Below are 21,426 nucleotides of genomic sequence, written 5' to 3' on the forward strand. Positions count from 1 at the left end.
TTTACTCATGGCCTTCTTCTAGAAAGCCTCCAAATTCAACCACTTGAATTTCTAAACAACCTTTAATACCCCATTTTTGTAGGACCCTGATACTCAAAGTAGCTGCTATTTATTCAGTCATACCACGTCTCATGTTCACTGTGCTAGGGCTTCACCTAAATTATAAATTTATTCTTTATAACAACTGAAAGGAAAGGAGTGACACACAGCAGCAATTCACCGGAGAATTCCGCTTCATTAGGGAAAGGTGCTGGGTTATATAGGAAGGGGCGTGGGGTGATTGTGGTGTTACTTCTACGGGGCTGGTGGCTATTAGCTAGGTGCTGGGATCAGGGGGGCGAGGGGTGATTGGGGTTCAGGTGGCGCCGGCGGGAACCGAGGACCCGGAAGAGAAGCAGGAAGTTCGCCATCTTATGGGTGGGGGCCCTTCAACAACCCCATGAGAAAGGTATTTTGCTTTTTCCTTGTCTACAGAAGAGGAAACTCAGGTTCAGAGAGGTTTCGTCTCTTGCCCACAATCGCACAGCTCCAAGGAGGAGCCGAGGTTCCAACCAGGCGATCTGACTACACAGCCCACATTTCTAACCACAGCACCTTCAGATTTCCTCACACCGCACCTGGCCTCATTTTCTGCCACTCAGTTTTCCAGGGCATTGAGCCTCCCTGCCGTGGAAACCTCAAAAAGTGCAACTGACCAGCAGGAGCAGCAGGAGTGGAGAGGTGCCCAGAGGCTGACAGGCTCCAAATGGGTCCCATTGCCCACCTGCACCATCTCCAAACAAGGAAGGAAATGGTGCAGGAAGGAAGGAAGCAGGTGGGCTGATGTGACAACAAAGACTCCATTGTGAAAAGATAACTAACATTTGTAAAGGCCTTGGAAGCACTAAAAGGTTTTCCACCATTATCTACCCAGGAGGCTAAAGAAAGCAGGTTTGATTACTGTCAAATCCATAGCAAGGGAGGAAACATACTGCGAGATGAGTGATTGGCCCTGGCATTGAGCATCTCAGGTATGCTTGGTTGAGCACCCTCCTGTGAGTATGTGCCTCCCTGGGACAGGGAGAGTGCAGGGACCTCACCGACAGAAACGGGTGGCGGAAGCGTCTGCCCACTTACCTTACCTGAGCAAAGGACATAAACTGGATTTTTATTGGGAGGATATGTGCAAGTCAGCATTGAAGGGAATTTAAGTTAATTCTAACTCTTGTCGTCTTTTCTATTTAACCTCTATATGCTAGTTGATTGCAACTCAATTCAACTTTCAACCAATTTTTTATGCACTTTTTACGAGATGGTCAGTAGTACCAATAGGATATTTCATATTATGTGGGCAGGAGTTCCAAAGTAGGAGTCGCTAGGCCCTGTGGAGGCCTGTGGTCAGTGTAAGGAGAGTCAGATCTGACTGGGACAGAGGCAGTGTCTTCACTCTGCAGAGCCAGGCTCAGGACACCAGGGTCTGGTTGATATTTCTCTACAAGGGTTATTTGTCACTTTTCAAGAACTCTCTGGCTGAAAATTGGGTCTGTGCCATGCACTTGGCCTTGAGAGCCATTTCTCCAGTGCTTTAAGACAACACCTCAGCCCTTACTGCAGGGCATTTTGCCAGCTGGCCCATTCACCATTGCTCTTTGAGACTCCTGGCATTCATAACCCCTCCTAGGGGGTTCTTATAATGTTAAGCAGAGAGGGGGGGAAAAAATCCACAAGCTAGTCCCTGGGGGAATAGACAAGCATGGCTCCCAACCAGGTCCTCAGTGAACCCTCTCATGGGACGGTGGGAACCCAGCCCATGGAAGCAAAACCAACCTCAGTTCCCATAATCCCATCAGGCAAGGACAGCCCAGAGTTCCACAGGAGGGGCTAGCTACTTGGAGGGCAGACAAAGCTCACAATTGCCCTGAGCCCCTCAAGGGCTGTCCCTGCATGCACACCACAGCTTGGGGGCCCACTTGGACAGAGCCACAAACGTTGGGGGCACTCAAGAGCTGCTGAGGTTAGTTTAATGCTAGCTGCAGTCCATGTGGGAGGCTTGATCCAGAGTGCCTTTGATGTGGTTAGGGCTTCCCCTGGGAGCACTTGACCACAAGTGGTTTGAGAGACATTGGCCGCCTGCCATGGCCTTGGGAGACATTTACACTCTTGTTGGTTAGGGTGCCTAGACAGTGCCTTTGGCAGCCTTAGCCAGCACAGTCAGGCCTCAGGCCAGTTCTTACACTGTGGAGAGATTACCTCACGTGACACTGGCAAAAAGGGAGGTTGTTCTCTGAGGGCGTGTTTTTCCAAGCCAGCAAGGCCATTAAGCAGGTGCTTGTTCAGTAATAGTGACAGGTTTTTTAATGGTGATAGTGTGTAAGGTCTGCCTGGGCTCTCCAGGATGTGCTCTTCTAACTGGGGACTCCAGACCCATCAAGAGGGCATGGAGTGGAGGCAGGATAATGTGATGAGGTACCAGATAAAGGCACTGTATCAGTTAGCGACCGCTCTGTAACAAACCATCCCCAAACTCCACGCCTTCACATCTCAGTTCTTTCACTCACTCATCGGCAGATTGGTTGGGGATTGGCTGACTCACGCCAGGATCAGCTCCAGGCCTGCTCCAGGCTATGGATCTGGTGGCCTTGTTTCCTCACTGTGAGCTGGGCTCAGGCCTCTTCCACATAGTTCATTCCAGCATCTAGGCTGAAGGGATGACAGCTCCCTGAAGGAAGCTCTGCTCATGTTCGTATCAGAAGCGCAGGAGAGCAAGCCCAGCCATTCAAAGCACATGTCAAACCTCTGCTTCCATCATATCTGCTAATAACCCCAAATGACCCAAGAAAGTCACATGGATAATTCCAAAGTCAAGTTGTGAGGACGCAGCCCACGAGGAAGCTAAAGCAGCTGTTCACATGGACAAACCAAACATCACAGGAGCAGGAAGAGAATACGTGTCTTGGGGAAGGGAGGAGAGAGTGAATATCTTTGCATAATAATCTGCTCTACTCCCCAGGGTCAAGAGAAGGTCAGAAAAGGAAGATGGAAGATAAGCAGATGCGGGTGGAAGGCAGTGTTTCAGGCACTCACTTCCGAAATCCGAGAAAGGGAGAATGTGTTCTCAGCACTTACTCCTTTGCCATAGCTGCCAAAAAATCAAACCCAAATTTGCGTCCCAATTTTATTTTGCCCAGACTGAGAAAACACAGGAGCCATTTGCAATGGTTTTGAAAACATTTGCAAAGTCAGCTCACATCTTGATAGTCCAAGCGCTGGCACTTGGACTAAGTTGTGTATCTCAGAGGTGTCCCTGAATAGTTATCAGGGGCTTATTGACCATGAGACTGGGAAAACTTTCTCATGTAATTCTAACAAAAGAATGCTAAGAGGGAAGCACTATTAACATCCCCATTTTACAGGTAAGAAAATAGAAGCTCCAAGAGATTCAGTCAGCTGCTCACGGTCACTCAGGTAAAGAGTGTGTAGCCCGAGCTTCCAGACTCCAGAACCTGACCTCTTAACCCTGAACTCCCTGGGCAGCTCCAACCACCCGTTATTAAGAACTTGTATTATACTTAGTTCATCTCTCATTTAACTAAGGGGCAGGCAGAAAGGAAACCCTATAAGGCAGATACTGTTAACATGCCCATTTTATAGACATAAAAACTGAAACCTGAGAGGCTAAGAACTGTCTGAGATAATAAAGCTGTTAGGTGATAAAAATAAAACAGATTGACTCCAAAATTCTTCCCTACTGTCCCAGGCTCCTCACTTGTAAATGAGGGGCACAACCAAAGTGATCTCTGAGGTCCCTTTCCAGTCTGTGGCTCTGTCTCTCCCAATTTTTCTTATTTTGGTTCACGATCTTAGTGGAATTGATTAGGATGCAAAAGGGTTTGCAGTGTATTTTGCAGCTGCCCGGGTCTTCTGACAGCTTTGACCTAGCCGACTATAGTGTGAGCTTTATATATACCCATGAGTTTTCTGCAGGCTGCAAGGGGTCCTCAAGTTCTAAAGACACAATTAACCATCACGCCTCCCAACTGTTTATGAGAGTCACAGGTTGCAACCCTACAACCAGCTTGGGTTGCAAAAGCAATTATAGGAAAAAGCACTGTATATGAAATTAAATAGGAGTTGGTTGGCTGAGTCACAGAGAGGAGAAAGTAAATGAATGCATTCCCAGCAGCACCTTAAAGCTTCCTTTTTTTTTAGTCATGCATTGAGCAGTTCATTTTCTCTAAAGGTCCTTAGGAACTTGGAATAAACAAGTGATTGGAGGAAGATAGCTAGGCAATGGAATTGCAGGAGAACCTCAGACTGGGGAGACAGCCATCATGTCTAATAGCAAAAACTTCACCTCTTTTCACAACGACAAAGGATATCTTTGGGCCACACTGAAACTCCATCCCAGAGAAGGCAGCACAATGCTCAAGCTATTGTGATGTGCTGTTGCCTCAGTGATTTAGCCCCTAACAGCTCCTCCCCACTCACCCCAGGCCCACCTGACCCTACCCCCAGTACTACATACCACCCCACCCGCCTTAATCCCATATTGTTCTGTTACTTAGCCCCAACTTTGAGTTTCCCATTTAGATCTTCCTGTTGACCACCTGTGTATTTCTTATGAGTCAACCTCCAATTAAAAATTCAATCTAAGATGTCACAGCTGGATAGGATCTTGAAATAACCAGGTCTAATGGATTTCTGGTTTCCAGTATGGCATATAAAGAGCTTGGAAGTCATGCTTCCATCTGCATAACAAGAAAATGTTTGAGCAAACTGAAGATCACCAACTCTTCTTAGACACATCAGAGAAGTTAGGTCACAGGGCAAACTACCACCCCCAAAATTAGAGAGACAGAGAGGCAGGCACAGAGAATCACAGCCTACTGGAGCAGAAATTGTTGCTGGAGCCATACTGGGTTCATTTTACCCAGCACATCACATTCAGCTTTCAGCAAAACTTAGAAAGCATACTAAAAGACAAAAAACAATTTGAAGAGACAGAACAAGCATCAGAACCAGGCTCAGATGTGACAGAAATGTTGAAATTATCAGATTGGGAACTTAAAACATATGATTAATATGCTAAGGTCTCTCATGGGGAAAACAAAGTAGAGAATGTGCAAGAACAGATGAGTAATACAAGCAAAGAGATGAAAACTCTAAGAAGGAATCAAAAGGAAATACTAGGAATCAGTTACCCTGACTCTTGTCCTTAGGACAAAAAATGTTTGAGGCTCCCTCCCCCCATTGCCCAGGCAAGCAAACTGAGACCCTGGCAGTGCCACACAGCCAGTGAGAAAGTGAGGACTGATACACAGCTCTCCTGCTTGTGAATGAGGCGTTGTATGCATACTTTCTGGCCTTCATTCAACAGTAAACATGAGTTTATTGAATGCCTCCTCTGCATGGGGCACTGAGCAAAACATTATAACACGATAGTGAGGCAAGATGAACTTTGACCCTGCCCTTACAAAACTGACACTATAGGATTTTCCTGCTCTTCCTCTTTAGCCATCCCAGAGAATATAAGTCCATGATAATCAAATATTGTAAAATTTTACTTTCAACATGACTCTCGCCTCCACTTGTGTATGTGTATGGAGGAATTCACAATTTCATGACTTCATTCCTTCAGCAATTGCCTACTGCACATGCCCCATGTGCCAGGCACTGTGCGAGGTGCTGGGATGCAGCAGTTCCCAGACATGGGGGGAAGGAAGCAGACACAGACCCCTGCCCTGGTGGACTTACATTCTAGCAGGAAAACAAACAAAAAACCAAAGAAGTACAGGTGACCATAGCTTCTTAGTGAAGTTTGAACTGGCCACTATGTAAATATTTCATCCACCTCTTCTGGCTCTTTCGTAATACATGTAGTAGGTATGAAAGATCTGGTGATGAAAGGGGACATGGGGGGAAGAGGAGGAAGTAAGAATGCCTGGGTGGTTGGCAGCTCCTCTAAGTTGGGGAAGCCTCAGAAGAACAGATGTCAGGGGGAGAGAGTGAAAGGGGGGCACATTTGATTTCCGATTGCTGGAGAGGAGGCATTCCAGCAGAAATGTCAAGCAGGCAAACAGGAGCCTTCTTCTCTCTGCCTCCCAGACATCTACAAAGCAAACGCCTCATTTATGTGTATAAGAGGTAGCTTGGGCTCTCTAGTATGTTAAAGGCCAGAATCCCATCCTATCAATTAGTGCGCAAAAGACACACTGTGATGGCACAATTGATTCACTTGGAGTAGAGTATCATGCAGTCTGCCTGAAAGGCAGGCCAAAAGATTTGAATGCAGTTGTCTCCAGGCAATTATTAACTTTCCCTCTTAGCAACAGGACCAAGGCACTTTCATTCCCTGAACTGACACTTTCTCTTGTTAAAGTCCACAGTTAATTTTATGAACCTCACCAATTTAACACCCAGCTCACATCAGTCATATACCTTGAATAAATGCAAATGCAGTCTCTGTGGCATGAATTATGGCCTTATGCTGAGCATCGCCATGGCAACTAATGACATCATTCCACCAACACCAACCTGCACAAAATCCAATTCTCCAAGGGTCCCTATCTGCCTAAAGTGGGTGCATTCTTGGCTCACATGCGCATTCATAAATACCACTCTGTTGTCAAAGGTTTGCAGTGGATGTTTACTGTCATTTTGGGAGGTTATATTCCCTTTGTGGCAAATGTTGTTTTTTGTTCATGAGGGGTTTGGGGGAAATTCTAATGAAAATTACTGTGTGTATTTGATTAGCAACATTTGTTGATAACATATGGTCTGAAGAGGCTTCCGCAAATAAGGGTCTTTAAATAGTAAACAGAGATGTGTCTGTGAGGAAGCAGATGCTCTCTGAACAGGCAGTATAGAGTTGCTTTGAGTAGATTTCTCCCTCCCTCGACCCAAAAGCATATTCCTCTCCCTTATTTTCTCCCCCAGATCAAAGTGTTCACTTTCAAAGCAGTGGCACATTAGAATAGGTTTGGAGAAATGATGTGCTGTGACTTTAAAAGGCATCTCCGTCCCCCAAAATATGAGTTGTCTGCTACTCATGTTTATTATTTGATATTAATAATGATGTAGTGTGACTCAGTGAGTCAGCCAGCTCAAGTGGATCTGGAAGCAGCATTTGGGCACCACGTGTCTCAAATGCTACGATACACAATCCCAAATTTACCAAGACGCAGAGAGTGCTGGAAAGAGCCCCATGAGAAATGCAGAGCAGCAAACTGGGTCCCCGCGGGGTGAGAGCTGTCCTTGTCAGTGCGTGTTTACAGTTTATCTTTATGGATGTGCTTGAGTGAGCATACATCTAATCTGCTAATGAAAATAAAAGTATTCCCATTAGACTGAGCCAGTGACTTAGCTGTGTATAGCAGGGGTCAGCATACTTTTCATGTAATGGACAAAAAATAAATAATTTAGACCCGTTGGCCATATGGTCTCTGTCATAACTATTCAATTCTGCCTTTCAGGTGCAGAACCAGCGTGAGCAATATATGAACAGATGAACATAGCTATGTCCTAATAAAACTTTACTTATGACAATTGAAATTTGAGTTTCAAATAATTTTCATGTGTTACAAAATATTATTCTTTTTTGGATTATTTTCAGCCATTTAAAAACTTAAAAACCATTCTTAGTTCATCCACCATACATTAGCAGGTAGTCAGCCAGACTTGATGCGTGGGTCATAGTTTGCCAACTCCTGGTCTATAATCTGAAAATGAAAGCCTTACATTTTACATTACGTGTGCAGGGTATTGAGTTGAACACTGTATATGCAATAGCTTATCTCCTACTTCTTCCTTCAACCTCCTGGGATCAGTACTATTCTCATCCTCAATTACAGATGCAAAAGCGAAGGCTTAAACTCATACCTGTGTTTTCATTTCTGCACAGTGGCCTCTCCCCAGGTAGAATACAAAACCCATAAGGACTGACATCTCATTCACCTTTGGACCCACAGCACCTAACAAAGTGATTTGCACGTGATAGACATCTGGGACATGTTTTCTAAATGAAGGGAGGAATGAGGGCAAATTAGACACATGATCCCTAAGAAGTGGAAGCCGGAGCTTCATGCAGCACCACGTAGTGCATGTAGAGCAGTCAGCTGGACCGTTCATCTACTTATTTCCTATCCTTTTGCAAAAACAATTTGGCTTGGAATGGACACATATGTCTCAATACATGTACCTTCATATTTGGAAGTGCCTCGGTGGGTGACTGCATTTCATAGTCTGTGCTTGTGTGCTTATGGCTAAAAAGACCAGAAGTGAAAAATAATAGTTCATTTTATGACTTGGTGGCACTTTCCAGCATTATACCATTGACATCTGCAGTGCTTCTAGCCACTGGCCTCATGATCTACCCAATCCTTGACCTTCAAGGGCCTACGCCTTGTTCCTCGGAGTTCGGTCCTGCTGCTGCGGAAGCTGGGGCTTCCCTGCATGCTGCCAGCCCCTGTGTGCATCAGAGAGTTGCTGCGCTACAGGAAGTATCTCATCCTCAAGGAGATAAAGCCCTCAGTTTAGCTAAAGGAGGCAGTCACACCCTTGGTTATCTCATGTAATGCATGTTTCTGCAATCCCCTGAACTTGGTGACTTGGTTATACTCTGAATTTGTCACTTTTTTCTAGTTATTAAACAACTATTTATTGTGTCCCAGGCTCTGTGCTTGGTGTAAGGGATTTTTTTTTTTAATTAAGCCATGCTCCCTGCCCTTAAGATGTTCACCATCTAGAAACATAGACATACAGGTAATTGTCAAAGTATGTTATAATTCTGTTTTATGAGTTATTAAGACACAGTAAAGCTCTGTGGTTTAATGCATGAACTTTGGGGTCAGAAACTCTGAGTTTCAAGCTCAGAGTTGTGATAGTCTAAAACCCAGACCCAGTTACTTAACCTCCCCAAGTCCTGGTTTATCTATTTATAAAGTGAGTATAATAACAATATATTTCATAGAACTGTCAGAAGGATTAAATGGAAAATGAAAAGCATGCAGCCCAGGGCCTAGCAAACAATAAGCACTCAATAATTTGGGATGATTTTTAGCATTTTTGTGAGGATAGTGTGATACAGTAGTAGAAACGATGGGATCCGAAAAAAGGGACACCTCATCCACTTCAGTATCTACTTTGTGTTCAGAGAGAAGTTATTTAACCTCCCCAACTGCTGCTTGAAATAAATATTAGCAACCTCTGGACTTTTAAAATCAAAGTGCAATTTTATTTTAGTTTTGGGCAACTTTTAAGGTGAGAGATGATCCTAACAGGCACAGTCAATGCAAAGCAAAGAAACAGAAATGAGCAGAGAAGAATGCAGCAATGAGGAACAGATCCGTTTACCGGTGTGTGGCCCCACCACATGTTTTTGATGCCTGTACCTCTGGCTAATCTGTCTGTAGGGTATGTAGCATTTGTGAAGTATATATTGAACATGTGAAATAAATCCAACTGAGAAGCTAAATGGCCCATGATCCCATCAATCTTAAAGCAGAAGTCTGCCTTTGAGGTACAAAGTAACTGACATTAACTGGGTCAAGACACAGAGGAGTGAGTGGAGGGGATCTGTGAGGGAAGGGACGTGGTGGCATGTTAAGGGGTTGGGTTGTGGGGTCAGACTGCCATTTGCTCCCTGGGTGTCATCTTGGACACATTACTGGCCTCTCTTAGCCTCAGCTGTAACTATGAGGGTGATAATTACAAACATTTCACAGGATGGCCAAGAAGGTTTAAAAAAATAAAATGCATGTAGGAACATATGACATTTTTGAGATAGGAATTTGTGCCTAGCACATTGTAATCTCTAAATAAATATTATCTGTTTTTGTCATAAGATAGGTCTGTCCATGGCTGGAAAAAAAAACAAAGAATAGACATTTTCACAACTTTATTTTCCCAAAGCAGAGAAGGGCAAGGAAGAGTGCTGATAATTAAATCTCCTTCGATTTCCTATGAATAGGAAACAGTGACAAAAAGAAGACTGCAGCAGTTTTCACAGAGTCCAATGACTGTAGCAAGGGGCCATGGTTTCGTGGCAGCCACCGCTGCATGGCCCATCCTCAGCCCCAGCTAAACAGACTGGGGCCTCTTGGACTCAGAGCTGAATTCCTAAGCTTGTGACCCATGCAGCTGCACAGGCTCCATGTTCAGACCCACATTTGGTTTAATGCTTGAAATTCTTAATTATTTTGTTTGAATTGTGTTTGTTAAGTCTGATGGAACAATGGAGCATGTGTTTGAGCAGAAATACTCAGAAAAAGCAAAACACTTAATATTTAGGTACCTTTAATGACACTTTTTTCCTGCTTTTTGAACAAGGAGTCCCACATGTTCGTTTTGCACCATGCCCTGAAAATGACATGGTCAGTCCTGATCAGACTGGAGACTTGCTCACTTTGCCTGCTCTGCTGGGCCAGGTCACCATTCTGAAATCTGATGGGTAAAACAGGATTCAGTAGTGCCCTAACAATTTGAGGCGGGTCAAGGGCCATGGCAGGAAGCCCAAAGTACAGCTGCAGGCCTGGTGGGAAGGAAATGCAGCTCAGTGTCCAAATGGACGGCGGGTGTCGGGCAGCCTCCAGCAGCTTGATTCTGCGCAGCCCACGGGGTCTTGGATGCCCCCTCCCTGCCCCGTGCCCTCTCTGAATCACGTTGAATGCCTTATGGGCTGGGCGTCCTTGGGGAGCTGCAGGAGTCCAGGCAGACCGCATGGATGCTCCCTGAGCAGGGGAGAAAATCCCTATCAACCAGTGTGGAGGAACATCCAGGGCACTGGTGTCAAGGCCTCTTTGTGGCTTAGTGTTAAAGCATCTCACTCCAGAGACCTTTTGATTTCCATCAGGAATCTTTCTCATCTCCATGATCTATCATGATAAATGCCCAAAGAGGTTAATAGCACAATTAATTACAAGTAATAAATTAATAATTGCATTTTTTTGCCAATATTATAATCACTGATCATGCTTGCTAGTGATAATCATGACTGATAGAAGTGAGAGCTGTGAAGCAGGAATTAAGAGATCTGGTTCCAGCTAACTTGGTCACAGTCACTGGAATAAAATGGGCAAGATCTTGAGTTTCTTCTCAGTTTTCTCATCTGTGAAGTGGGGACCATAATAACCTTGCATAATAGGAAGGGCAGTGTTCATCTTGCTTGCCCAACACAGGGTTGGACACTTAGATGCTTAATAAACATGTGCTGAGTGGATAATACAAAATACAAGTGATCATCATTCTTACTAAAATGCATCATACGCGTATCCTTATTCGGGAAGGGAAGGTAGCCAAAATGTATTGGGTCCTCATCCTGTGCCAAGCCTGTTTACTACTTACTCTTTATAACTATTTAGTTATGAATTTACTCTTTTTTATAACTACTCTGTGAAATGACATTATTTTATAGCTAAGCACACTGAGGTATGGAAGCCTTAAATACTTGTCCCAAATCCTACAGTTTGTAAATGACTGACCAGTATTTGAATTAAGGATGTCCAGTTCAAAACCCTACGCCTTGGGTAGGATGGAGATTCCCTTGTATTAGGAGCTTGCTGCAGTTGCTGATGACCAAGATTGGGAGCTTCTATCTGTACACTGAGTGCTGTACTGCTGTCTGAGACCTGCTGCTTCTTGTTCTGTCTCGTGGCTTCTTTGATGTCCTCTCCTTTTCTGTATTGTGATTGCTTCTCATGCACCTAGAACCCCATGGATCTGGGTCCCCCTTACCTCCACTGTTCTGTCAAAGCCCTTGTCAGCTCTCTCTAGATTCCTCTTGCCTTTGAGTTAACAGGATTTATTAGAGTGCAGCAGTGAGACTTTAAGTCAGATTTCCATCATAAACAAGAAAAGAAATGCAAACAGCCAATAAACACAGAGAAAAATATTCAAGCCTGCTACTAACCAAAGGAATGCCCATGGAAATAGCAATAACAGAATAGGCCAGAAGAAAATGTAAATAGGGACAGCCATTACAGATAAGAAGTCCTGTGATTAGCACTCTCGCTCCCAGATGGTGGGAGGACAGTCCCCACCTTTGTGGAAGCATTTTGGGAATGGGTGTCCCAAGTCTTGAAAGGGTTTCTCGACGAGCAGAGTTCCTGCAGCACTGCCAAGGCACCAGAGTGTGTGCTGATAACTGAATGAAGAAACACTCTTCCATCTAGCTCTCTATCTCAAAGAAATAATCAGAGATGAAATCAAAATAATGGCCATCCCAATCTCAATAAGAGAACAAGGGTTAAGTAAATTATGATACATCCATAAAGTATTATATTACAGTCGTTAAAAATAATATTTTATTGAGAATTTTATAATATGGAAATTGGCCATCATTCATTACCATCAGAAAGAAAAAAAAATGTCTACACAAAATCATATCTATTCCTAGTCTATAAAAGAACATATATTTGACATCACTTGATTATTCAACAAACCCTTATTAAGCAAGTGTCTTCTGTGTGCCAAGGACTGTGCTAAGTACTGGGTATGCAGTATAAACAAAACACACCCGGTCCCTGCACTTCTGTATTCTCATACAGAAGATGCAAGGGTTCAGCTATTAAACAATCACACAAATAAATCAATAATTACAAATCCAATGATTGCTAGTACAAAAAAACTGAACAGTGTGTTCAAGAGAGTTTGACACTGGAACCAAATTTTGACTGGGCGATCAAGGGGCATGTTCTCCGAGAAAAGGTTATTTAAGTTGAGCTCTGCCGAGGTAGCCAGAGGAAGAGTGGTGGGAAAAGCATTGGCACCACAGGAAACCATGCATGCCACGGCCCTGAGGTGGCACAATCAGGAGGCCTGTGACAAGGAGTCAGGGAGCAGGAGAGCAGATCCAGGGGTCAGGACTGCACTGTGAGTGCAGTGGGGCAGGTGCTGCAGAAGGACGTAGGGCAGGGCTCAGGGCAGCCCGGCTGACGCTTCCCAAGACCACCCTGATTGCAGGTATAGAGTAGATGGAGGAGGCTCTGTACGAGTAATGAGTGAATGAGAAGGCCACTTCTGAGGGGCCCACTGGGCTCATTTCAGCCCAGCCTGGCACTCTACCCAGTTGCTAGGTAAGCCAGGCTCTCCTCTGCAGAGACCTAAGACTCGGACTACATAGACTGGCAAGTGGAAAAGGGCATTTCCAAGTCATATCCTTCTACCTTCCACTCTTCTTTGACAGGGTGGAGCTCCATCAATTCCTCTCTTCCATTCATCTTTGAATGCCAGTGGAATTGGAGCTCTCCACCTCCCCACTACTACTGAGGTCTCATTTTAAAGTCAGGTGTTGGCTTGGACCAAATAAAACCCCATAGCAAAATCTAGAACTGCAGCTTCCAAGAACTAGGGAATCAAAAACAAAGAAGTAGTAGTGGTTATCCTAGAATAGTTTTTAGTATAGCAAATTGGGGGAAAGTTCTCACCAACTTGATTTCATGCTAATTTCAAGCGATTCCTTGTAGTTCTCTGTAAAGACCTATGGCAACTTTCTGAGCATCTGTCTTGCATTTGCCTAACAAGTTAATTAACACTTTTTGTCACCCTGGCAGCTTTGCAGAGGAGGGGGTTGTGACAGCCAGTGCTGCCTTGGGTTAACCCTGCATTCTCCCGACCCACGAGGAAGATGGCTGTGTTTAGCACTGTCAAGGTGGAGGTCTCCACACTGACCTCTCTGATTCTGTCCACAGCTGGGGCACCCAGGGTGACTTCTCAACGACCCATGCACTGCCCGCCGTGAAGGTGAAACTGTTCACAGAGAGCACAGGAGTCCTGGCCTTGGAGGACAAGGAGCTTGGACGTGTAAGTGGTCCCCATCACGGGGATTATCTCTCCCAGCAAGCTCCAGAGAGCAGGTATCCACAGGTCCCAACAGTGCTGAAAGCATGGCTTTGGGGTTTAAATCCCGGGCTCCACTCTCCATTTACTGTGTGACCTTGAACAAGTCCCTTGACCTCTCCATGCTCAGTTTCCCCTCTTTAAATCGGGGCTACCATTAGTGCGTACTGCAGAAGACAGAGCGCGACTTTTCTGATGCAATACCCTTTTGAGCAAAGATTTGCTGGGCCCTTTCTATCCTAAACTGAAAATCGTAGATAATTTAACAAACTAACCCACCTAAAAATTTTAACATCAACATGATGACATAATAAAGGAGAAATAAAAGGCAATTACAGTTGACCTTTGAACAACTCAGGGGTGAGGGGCACCAACCCCCCACACTGTCGAAAATCCATGTAGGATTTTTGACTTCCCAAAACTTAAAGAGCTTACTGTTAATTTCATGATAGTAAATAGTAAAATAGAGCAAAGATTTTATGCATATATTTTTATGCATTCATGGCATATTTTTTTCTCATTTTTTTTCTATTTCTAGTCTTTGTGTTTCATCTGTACATTTTTTCAAATTATCACAAATCTCCAAAAACTTTTCCAATATACTCACTGAAAAAAATCCATGTATAAGTGAACCCGTGCAGTTCAAGCCCACGTTGTACAAAGGTCAGTCATAATAATTAATAATAAAAATTTACAAATGTGATGATTCAGGCATGACTGCTCCAGAAGACCTAAAAGGATGGCTTCCTTATTCCCATATGGAGAGTTGTTGTGACAATGACATCTACCACACCCACTGTACAAGGTGGGGCCCTAAAAGCCTGAGAATTGGTAAACTGATTTCTTGAAGCAGTAAAACAGTCTTGGTAACAAAGTTTCCTTAACTTCTCTGGAAAAGGGCCAAAATACTTTGAGTGTATATATAAGACAGATTTAGGATCTAGATGCTGTTCATTATATACAGCTGTTCCCCCTCCATTCATATCTAGTGGGAATATTCAAAAGTCAGGTGGAATTCATGAGGATTCTCCACTGGGAAGACTATCTCACTCATGGCAGGATTTTAGTATGGCTGGGCTCTGCCCATTCAGTGCCAATAGAGCCCAGCACCAATTATTTTGACAACGAGAAACATCCCCCAAATTTCTGAAACATCCAAGGGCTGGTACCTGTTCCTCGGAGTACCACTGAGATAACAAAGGCATTCCTTCTTAAATTTCAGCTGTCAACTCTGCACCAAACAGCCAGTGTTTTCACAACACAAGCTGGATTTGTCACTTACTGGCTTAAAATGCTCACATAATGCAACACTGCTTACAGTAAAATCTGAACTCTAGCAAAGCTTACAAAGACTCGTGTCATCTGCCCACCTTCTCAAAGAGCCCTCTCCTGACTAGGCAGCCTCTTTCATTCACTGCCTCAGTCACTGTTCATGTCCTCCACTGAACTTAGCACCAGTGACAAAAAGAGAGACGAATTTACAGACGTCATGGCTTCTGTCTCCTCCATTGGACTATAAAAGTCCCATGGGGGTGGAAACCTAAACTCTTTTGCTTACCACTCTATACACAGAACCCACCAGATAGACTCTCAGTACATTTCATTTCCGACTGGTGGAATGCATTATCCCTTTGGAAAGCTGTGTGATGTTAGCCAAGACATTTAACCCCTCTGAACTTCTAATATGTCATCTGTAGAATAATGAGAGCACACAAACACACACGCCTAACAATGCCAGCAATAACACAGACCATGTTTTCTTTTTTTCACATCCTTAATCTGACTTTCATCTACAGAACTGAACTAGAATCATACTACTAAGACATAGACCACAGATGGAAATAAAACAAAAAGTCAAAAGGCTAACAGGAAAAAGAATGCCCCAACCCTCCCCCACACCCAAATCCCCAAAAAGGAGAAGAAAGAAAGAAAAGAAGAGGTTTAGCTGTTCTTTTTGAGAAATGACAAGTATTCATTTCTGTCCCTAGGGAGAGAAGGACACACATAGTCACATAGGGCGGGGGTGGGGAGCTGAGTAGCCTGCCTTTTATTTTTATTTTTTTCAAAATTTTCTTTTTCCAAGAAAAATCTTGTCAAGAATCATGAGAGTCTCAGAGACCCAGGATGTTAGAGTTACATAGAAAAGTCCAGGAATGCACAACCTGAATCCATGGGGGCTCCACAGAACCCAGGAGCCCCTTTAAATTGTTTGCAAATGTTGGTGGGGGGCATTTGTGCATTTCTCTCGAATCACTAGTCCAAAGCATTCACCAGCTTCTCAAAGCTGTTTCCACTCAGAAAAGTTAAAACCACTGGACTAGTCAAACCCTTTCATGTTACAGATGAGAAAACTGATTCCATGGAAGGCAGGAAACTTTCCCAGAGCCACCCAGTTAGTGGGGGTGCTACAGTTAGTGCGTCCTACAGTTACCATTGGCCAGACCTCTGTCCTGAGGATGGTGTTGAGTCTTCCTAATAACCCTAATGAGTTATTACCCCTCTTGTACGATGGGTTCCGGGGTCCAGAGGAAGTAAGTAACTTGCCAGGAATGATGTCCACTCATTGCCAGGCCTGTTGTCCCTATGCAAAAATAAAACCCTCTGCACTGCTGCTGTGGTGAAGGCCACTAGCTTGCCACAGCCCCACACAGTTCCTCATTTCTTAATAACTCATTCCTTCCTCCAGCCTCATTATATATTCCCCAATTACTAGTTTTCCTTCCTGCCAAAGAAACTTTCCTCCAATCACAGTGGAGCTGGCCTGGCCCTTGTGCTGGCTGAGGCGCCCTCTGCTGGCAGCACCTGCCCAGACAGCCTCTGGGGGGGCCACAGTCCAGAAAGTGATTCCTTTCACCCCTCAGGAGAGTATTTCTATGCTCTAATTCTTCCCAGGCTGACTGGACACAACCACAATCGAAATCCTGGTGCTATATTCATTCATTCGACAATATTTAGTTTGCTCTATCTTTATTGTTTCATCTTATTGACATTTTTAATTGAAAAAATAATTCATGCACATTGTAAAAAGAAAAAGCTAATATATATATATATGTAGTGAAATATGGTGTGAAGACTAATGATCCCTTCCACCTTGCCCTACTATCCTTTCCCGAAGAAAAACTTTGTTTTCAATTTATTGTGTACATATTCTTCCCCAAATATTCTATGCATGGACCAGTGTAGCATATACACCATTTGTGTGCATATCTGTCTTAAAAAAGAGAGAGTGCACAACTGGATGCTACTGGATGCATACTGTTCTGCACTGTTTGAAATATCAGTATATTTGGAGATTAGTCCGTATCACCCCAAACTGACTTGCCTCCTGTTTTCACAGCACGTGGCACTGCACTGTATAAATCCCTCATAATTTATTTAGATTGTTTTCAGTCTTTGTATAAGCAGTGCTTCAGTGAGTAACCTTGAATTTATTTCTTTGCACATACATGTGTACATAGAAGATAGATTCCAAAAAAAATGTTTTGCTGAATCAAATTTAAACTTTGACAGATACTGCCAAATTGTACCCTGAAGAGTACACACCAATTTATACTTCTACAGAAGGCCTAAAAGCATGACTGTTACCCCACACCCTTGCCAGCACTACAGGATAATCAAACGTTTATCCATTGAATATGATTGCAGGCCTACCGTGTCCCATCATCCAGCTATGCACAAAGCAAACAGGAATGACAGACAACAACTCATAAACTCAAAACACTAAGGGATGTAGGCACAAAAACTAGAAATTATCGAGTGCAGTGTGGTAAGTGGCCTGTTAGGGAAGGGACACTGGGAAGCATATAACATGGAGATGTAATCTAGCCTGAGGGGCAGGGAATGCTGTCCCAGCAGGGATGCAGAGGTAGGCAGGGAAATACAGGCTAAGTCTTGGAGGGGATCAGCCAGGTAAAGGCTTAGGTTAAGCACCCCCCTCCTGAGAAGGACCTGCCTGTGCACCCAGGTAACTAAGAGAAGCTGGGGCTGGCTGGTGTGCAGCTTACTGCAGGGGTGGGTTGTGTTCACATGAGCATCACCACATCAAAGCACAGCACACATGGGCCTGGGCTGAGATGAAAAAGTGCTTGATTATCAGCCTGGAATGTCCAGATGAGGTGTCTGGACTGCTCGAGGCTCACGTGCACCCAGAAGGACCCTAATAATTCAGCAGGGCTGACACATACAAAGGTGTCGTCAACCCGCCAGGCACATAGCAGGGTGGGGATGAAGATGGAGGAGAGCTGCAGTGACCTGTCTCCATCCACTCTGGAGAGGAGGTCTCCCCAGGGAGCTACCACATGGGGGGAGAAGTCTTTGTGGAGCGGCCAGTCATGAGCTGTGGCCATTTGCTTCGGCGAATGGACACCATATTGCCAGTGGGAAACGTGCCCGGAATCCATATGGTGAAAGACCTGCTAATGAGCTCCGGGTGCCCAGAGCACTGCTCCTGCTCTGATTTTGCCAAACGGTCAGGAGCAGAAGGAAGCCCAGGGCCTTGCCTGTCCCTGCCTGGGGTTTCTCTTACCAGTCCCTCCCCTTCCTTGCCTCCCAGGACATCCCCTTTTCTTTATCTATCAGGCCAAACCAGCTCAGGAAAGAGGGTCAGCTACCCTGGAGCAAAAGCCCCTCCTCTCCATCTCCCAGAGGCTGGGGTGTTGGGATCCAGAACATGATGTGACTGACATACAGGAATAGGCGTTTACTTGAGGAAAGGGAGAGATGTCTGCCCCCCAGTGGCACCCTGACTTACCCATTTACTTCCCACCCCACATCACAGTTCGATAGTTCCAGTTAAGTGAGTTTATACATTTTATGATAGAATTTTAACTGAGTTAACCCTCACGAAATGAACAAATACCTAAAAAGATTGCTACAGAAGAGCTATGACTTAAAGACAATACTGGTAAGGCAAGCCTGGCAAGCAATGTAACAGTGGTAGAGCTGACATCAGTCCTGCTAGGGGTTCTGTCACCCCATCATGAGATAAAAACAGCACCAGTGGAACCAGGTAGGGTCAGAAGTCAGTCATGATGTTCTGAAATTATTTACAAGGCTACTTGAATGACAGATTTGCATCCAGTGTCACTAACAATGAGCCTGGCCCTAAATACGTATGGTACCTTCAAATATAGCTGATAATGGTAACAGGTTACCACAATTAGCAAAGTATTTTAAAGTACAGTTTTTTTATCTTTAGCACACTTTTAGATTTCTATTTTATGATGTATGTAATAATGTAACCTGTTAATACAAAGTAAGCATATATAATGTTTTTACTGATATTTATGTATTGAGGGCAATATACTCTTACATTGATAGTGATATATATATATAAAGACATTGGGAAACTTGCTCAAAAATGTTTTACTGATTTAGGGAATGGTCAGAAAAAACTTTGACAGCCTCTGGTCTCAAAAATCAGGCCATTTTGTATTTCAATCATGTCAGAAGACATTGAGAAGACTCAAATTTTGTCTTTAGTAAAAAAAAAAAAATTTCTTCATTGAAGAGAATCTGATGGGAAAAAAAAGTGTCAGAAGGGGTGAAAAATCAGCACGAATGAAGGATGTCAAAGTGGGCTGAGGGTGTTCTTCTCCCATGGTCTCCTCTTCCTCTCCAAGCTCTTGTTCCCCAATCACACAGGAAGCCATACACTTCCGCCCTCCAAGCATGGGCCAAGCTTGCCTGACAGCAGTGGGACTGACGCAGCATCTGAGGCCGGAGTGCCCACACCTGAGACTCTGGGCCTCTCCCACCCCCACCCAGAGGTGAAGGAGGCCAGGAAAGGAGCCTGCCTTCTCTGCACCTGGAGCAAGAGATGCTTTGACATCAGAGCCTGAACAGCATGTGACAAACCAGGGCATTCTGCCACTGCAGAAGCAGGTCTCAGCAAGCCCAGCTCTTGTTGTGCCTATACTTAGTTCATGCTCCTTTAGGGGAGTTTCCAAATATTTCACTCCTCCCTGAGTGCATGTGGCTCCTGAGAACTCTTATTCACTTCCTGCTTCCCTGACAACCTCTGAGACAATGAGACCGAGGCAGAAGACCCAGATCCAAGGTCCGTCTCCAAGGCACACTGGGGAGAGGCTCTTTCTGAGAGCTGGGGCTTCTTCAGGCCGTGCGCGGTTCCTCTGTGCCAGAACAGTGCCGAGTGTTGTGTGATAAGGTGCGCTTGTGTGGAAGTGTGTGGAAGTCCCTTCCCTTCCCACCTATCACGTAAGGTCCCCTCCACCTTCCCCTGCAGCCTCTGAGGGACCTCTCCTCTTGAAATAGGAGGAATCCTGACAAAGGAAAAATGAGTGACCAGAAGTGCTCTCTGATACGAAAGGAGATTTCTTCCTCTCCTACATCCCTCTTCTTATATGAAGATAACAGTATGGGGAGATCATTCTTTATTCTGGGCCGCTTTAGTACTTGTACTTCTGAACTTTAGAAAAGTACAAAAGTAGAATCACAGAAATCATGATCCTTACTTTTTACAGGATTAACCAAGGAGGGAAAAAAGAGAGAAAAAGGATGCCATTTCTGTCCTCTAGTCAGGCTTCTTGGCATGAAGCAACCGTGGTTGGTAGATGGAGCCTTGAATTAGAGTCTGATGGCCAGGCCTCCACTTCATTCAACTGCCTTCCCATTGGCTATAAGACACCCTGCTTCTCAGCAGCAAAAATACTGGTCTGTAAAAGCATGCCAGTAATAGTGTTTCTATTTTGTGGCTAAGACGGCTGTCTTCTTTCCTACAGGTTATTCTCCACCCCACCCCGAACAGCCCCAAACAATCAGAGTGGCACAAAATGACAGTCTCCAAAAACTGCCCTGATCAAGACCTCAAAATCAAACTTGCTGTCAGAATGGATAAGCCGCAAAACATGAAGCATTCTGGGTAAGTGTTTCTTCTCTGAGTGGTAATTTTAGACACATCTCCATTCATTTCTTAAAATATTTTTTAAAAAAGGACAGTGATCTTCAGAGAACTATGTGGAAGGAAATATAAAGGATTCATGAAAGGTTATTACAATACTTGAATTTGATATTTATTATAAGCTTCAATTCTTCAGTTCTAATGATTGCTGTATTTGCATTCTGCTGTCACGGTAGAATAATTTCCTTCTCCTTTTCCAATAGGATTCTCAGTATAGTTCAAAACCTTCCTCAGAAGCATGCTAGGTGATTCTGATTTAGGAGGTTTTATTGGTTTTGTGTACCTTCTCAAAGGCATCTAAAGCCTTCGTACTCCACAAATCACTCACTTGCACCTTCACTGACAACCATGTCCAGGAAGTATGAGCAGTTGCAACCTTCAAAGAATCAATTCATATTGAATCAGTTTTAGTGTTTACTGTAGCATTTAAATAAATGACCAAAAAATAGAAAATTTATGATCATCTTCAGTTTCTTAGGATGTGAGAGGAATGAGCAATTAAGTAATTTCAAGTAGGATAAAAAGAATAGGTAAAGTCCAGTTTTATTTTACAAACCAAACCATTGAATTGTACAGAATATGTGTATTGACAACTGGGTATGTTCTGAGCCATGGTCTATTTAACTAAATTACTTGGACTTCACTGTCTCAGAAAATGTGATCATAGAGAAGAGTTGGGCCATATGCATCTGAAT

The 21,426-nt window shown here is 44.1% G+C and overlaps 1 protein-coding gene across 17 annotated transcripts in view; it reads left to right on the forward strand.

Annotated features, from left to right (window-relative positions):
- Nucleotides 1-21,426, forward strand: part of CADPS (calcium dependent secretion activator) — a 427,320-nt gene that overhangs the window by 232,209 nt on the left and 173,685 nt on the right. For all 17 annotated transcript variants that reach the window (XM_057507990.1, XM_057507963.1, XM_057507964.1 and 14 more), the window contains exons 7-8: nucleotides 13,665-13,776; nucleotides 20,553-20,692. In XM_057507990.1, coding sequence (XP_057363973.1) covers nucleotides 13,665-13,776; nucleotides 20,553-20,692 — 252 coding nt within the window. The remainder of the gene's footprint in view (nucleotides 1-13,664; nucleotides 13,777-20,552; nucleotides 20,693-21,426) is intronic.

The sequence above is a fragment of the Manis pentadactyla genome, chromosome 1, assembly GCF_030020395.1.
Source record: "Manis pentadactyla isolate mManPen7 chromosome 1, mManPen7.hap1, whole genome shotgun sequence".
In the NCBI taxonomy this organism is placed as follows: Eukaryota; Metazoa; Chordata; class Mammalia; order Pholidota; family Manidae; genus Manis; species Manis pentadactyla.